Source organism: Notothenia coriiceps, unplaced genomic scaffold (assembly GCF_000735185.1).
Source record: "Notothenia coriiceps isolate Sejong01 unplaced genomic scaffold, NC01 NC01_scaffold00020478, whole genome shotgun sequence".
NCBI lineage: Eukaryota > Metazoa > Chordata > Actinopteri > Perciformes > Nototheniidae > Notothenia > Notothenia coriiceps.
In genome coordinates, this window is record NW_011353179.1 from 177,443 (window position 1) to 181,398 (window position 3,956).

General features: G+C 39.3%; 1 protein-coding gene across 1 annotated transcript in view; it reads right to left on the minus strand.

The window, feature by feature from the left end:
- The window catches only part of LOC104952768 (uncharacterized), a gene marked incomplete at its 5' end in the record, with an annotated part of 4,583 nt that extends 1,186 nt beyond the window's left edge, over window positions 1-3,397 (minus strand). The window contains 4 exons of the mRNA XM_010779644.1: window positions 1,298-1,350; window positions 1,766-1,860; window positions 2,110-2,221; window positions 3,148-3,397. Coding sequence (XP_010777946.1) covers window positions 1,298-1,350; window positions 1,766-1,860; window positions 2,110-2,221; window positions 3,148-3,397 — 510 coding nt within the window. The remainder of the gene's footprint in view (window positions 1-1,297; window positions 1,351-1,765; window positions 1,861-2,109; window positions 2,222-3,147) is intronic.
- Window positions 3,398-3,956: the final 559 nt, after the last annotated feature.

The window sequence follows — 3,956 nt, forward strand, 5'->3', positions numbered from 1 at the left end:
GGACGATTTGTTTGGAGAGCAGCTACCTTATTTATGCTTTGGTTTACCTTCATCTTAGTTTGGCATTCAACACCTTGCACCACACCATGTTCACACACCCACACCTACACTGATCTTACTGACTAACAAATCCCATTGTGGTAGTTAGTGATGGCAAAATGAAGCTTTGAATGAAGCGTCGAACCACTTGGACAATTGTGTCGGAAATAGGTTCATTTCTCGAAGCTTCAGTTACAGCGACCTCTCCTGGCGAAGTGCAAGGCTGCAGTGGGTTTAACGTATCTTTGCCTTGAAAAATATTCGACACACACACACACACACACACACACACTAAGACTGAATATCATGTTCTATTTGCAATTAAAGATTGATAATAGTGTGTATTGGGTTATTGAGAAGAGACTAGAGAGTGCTTGACATTTTTTTAGGCGGAGAGGGCCTTTTATCAGTTATTAAAGTATTAAAGTTGAAAAGCAATGATTCAAAGTTTAACTATTCCGAGCTTTGAACCAGCTGCGCGGAGGATATTGCCGCATCCTGCCCGCCGGCTCTATCCACTGGGCTATCAATTCCTTAGACCATCGAAGTGTTTTTATATTACTCATTGTCTTTTTGTTCACAACTTCTCCACATTTCGAAGTGTTTCACGAGCCAGAACGACCTATTTTTCTTCCTGGCTTGCTATAATGATCCAATGCAATGCCAACAACAACAATGCAAACTCCGACAACAACCCACACATTGCGCATTGTTTAGAGAGGTTATAAAGTGTTGAAGCGCTCAAATTTGAAACTGTTTCAATCTGTCACCTGTCAGAATCGAGACGAGGCAGTGCATTGAATCACCTGATTGGACGGCGAACCAGTGAGTTGATTCATTCAGGAAATGAAGCAGTTGCTGGTTCGGACGTCACATGTCACGTGATTTGAAGCAGTTGCTGCTTCGGACGTCACATGTCACGTGATTTGAAGCAAGCTTCAAAGCACTGCTTCTATGGAATAGGAAGTCCAGGGTTGAAGCTCCGTTCGAAGCTTCAGTGTCAAACTGCCATCACTAGTGGTAGCTCTTTTGTTAAGTTGAGTTTGTTTTAATAAATATCTTTCCTTATATCGTGTCCTTTCCACGTTCTTTGTTATGGCCAAGAGCCAGGCCATGAAAATAACTTGTACTTTGTACTTCATTTTGTCTGAATAATTAAATGGATGAAACATATTAGCTTATTCACTTTTTCCACAATAACGAAAAATAACCAATAATAAAGTTTAACTCAAAAGATAAAAACATTTTCATGCCGTACCTGAAGTCTGCCAGGAGCTAAACTCTGCTGCTGCTTTAGAGCCACTTGCTCATCTAATACACAAAGACGACACACAAGTATATGTGAAAAAATCAAACAAGTTTCAAATTCAGTATATTCAAATTCACTCGTAAACTTTTAAATAAACTGTAAAATGTAGCTAGATTTTGCACAAAAAGCCAAAAACGGTTTAACTTGAAAAAAAAAAAGTAACTTTAGCTACTAAGTGTTCAAATTCTTCCATCAGATAATCTCTACCTCTTTCTGTTTTTGGGAGCAACTGGAAAAACTAATGTTTCATAAAACCAAAACTAGGATGCAAAAAAACGTAAACAATTGGTAAAGTTGGTGATACTTCTCTGTAGGGTTGACAGTATAATTCATATATATGCACTACACGGTGTGTGTGTGTGTGTGTGTGTGTGTGTGTGTGTGTGTGTGTGTGTGTGTGTGTGTGTGTGTGTGTACCTAGTTCTCTCCTCCACTGAGCCTTCTTGGCGTCGATGGTTGCTCTGCTGAGGGTCTGTCGCTCTTCCAGCCAGCTGAACGGACATCCAGACAACCTGAACAGCAGTTCTGTTTATAACCACTACTTTACATACACAGATTTCTACACATTCATTGGAGAATACTGAGGCTGACATGAACTTCTAGTGTTTGGATCTACACCTACAAATATGTAAATTACTGTACATTTTCTAAATAGCAAACTATTAATTATAAATATATTCAAATAATCCTTCTAACGTTTGTACGCTAAAGAGAAATCAAAAATCGTTTCATGTCAAATCTTGTTGATGTCGGCTGCTCACCTGTTGTCTTTATCCTGAGATGTTGCAGTATTATCTGTTCCTCCTCCTCTGTCTTCCTCCTTCATCTCTCCACTTCCCCCTCCTCCATTTATTAAGGATCCAGTTTTGGAGTCTGTTAAAGGGATAGTTCCCCCCCAAAAAATGTAAAGTTACATATTTGTACCACTCAACTGAAGTGCTATACATAGATTGTTTTGGAGGGAAAACTGTCGTATAGATGTCTGCTTTCTCTTATAAATAAATGGAAAAGGTGGCACTTGGCTTGTGGTACATCAAGCACTACTTTTGAAACACTGAACAGCAATGTCATTTCCAGACATAATTACCCGGTTTAGCCAATATTTTGCATCTACTCAAGGACAAGTGGCTCATGCTCGTTTGGTTGAAAGAAAGTAGTTCCTACTTGAAACTGCTACTAATAAACAGGTCATGATTCCTGTTGAGTTTCTTTGGTGCTTTGACACCACAAGCTGAGTGCCATCTAGTTCCATTTTATTCTATAGAAGGCAAAAACATCTAAATCCATTATTTCCAACAGTCTGCAAATCCCAGCAAGACATCTAGATTGATAAATAGCTCAACAGGTAAGAAGAAGAATATTATCAGTAGTATTTTGCAATTCAAGCATATTCCTTATATTGAAAACTGAAACAGAATTTGTTTTGCAATTTCCAAACGTTAAAGATTTGTACCAACTCCAAACAGTACAACCAGAACTAGCTATTGGTTTTCTACTTTCTCCACTAGCTTTCTTTACAAAAACATGCCTGTTGGTTTTTTGGTGCTGCTGGAAACACTGAGACTGAAACAAACAGTAAAACCAAACTAGAGTTTAAAAGAGACTTAAAAACATTGTAAAACTGGTGAGGTTGTCAGTATAATACTTGTCAGTATAATACATATGAATATACATTAATGGAGTTGAAATGGTGAGGCCTAATTAAACACTTTTAATTCTGATTTTGGGGTTAAACTTTGCTTTGATACCATCATTACTAATCACTGCTATCACTTTCATTCTAGCATCACTACTCCTACCCTGGCTCCTGGGATCCTCTGGTGTGTGTTGGCTCTGGTTGGAGGTGTGGACGCTGTGGAGGATGTGCTGTAGCTGCTCGCTGGTCAGACACACCACACTGTCCTTCAGTCCTGCGTGTCCACCGATCTGCGAGTCCTTCAGTCCCACCTTCCCACCGGCCTGTGTTCCACGGCTCTGAGGCTGAGCTGTTTTCCCATTGGTTCTCAGGGAGCCAACGGTCGTGCTGTGATTATGTCTGTTTGACTTCACCTTCACACACACACACACACACACACACACACACACACACACACACACACACACACACACACACACACACACACACACACACACACACACACACACACACTAAAGTGTAACTAAAACAGATCCAAGGGACGTGATCACATCACTTCTTTTATAAGCCTTTGCTTTACTGTCTCCCAATAGAATAGATTTTGACTTGACTATTAAGGCTCTGAAAGGGCGATATGGAGAGAATCAATTTGTTTTCCAATATTTTGGACCAAATACCTCAATATTGGTATACCAACAATATTGTAAGGTTGACTATTGGTGCTTATTATAAAATGTTTACACATGATATATGATTTGTTTTTGCTAAATAAATATCTGAAACGTGGATATACAGTGGGGCAAAAAAGTATTTTGTCAGCCACCAATTGTGCAAGTTCTCCCACTTAAAAAGATGAGAGAGGCCTGTAATTTTCATCCTAGGTACACTTCAACTATGAGAGACAGGATGGGGGGGAAAGAATCCAGGAAATCACATTGTAGGATTTGTAATGAATTAATTGGGTAAAATTCC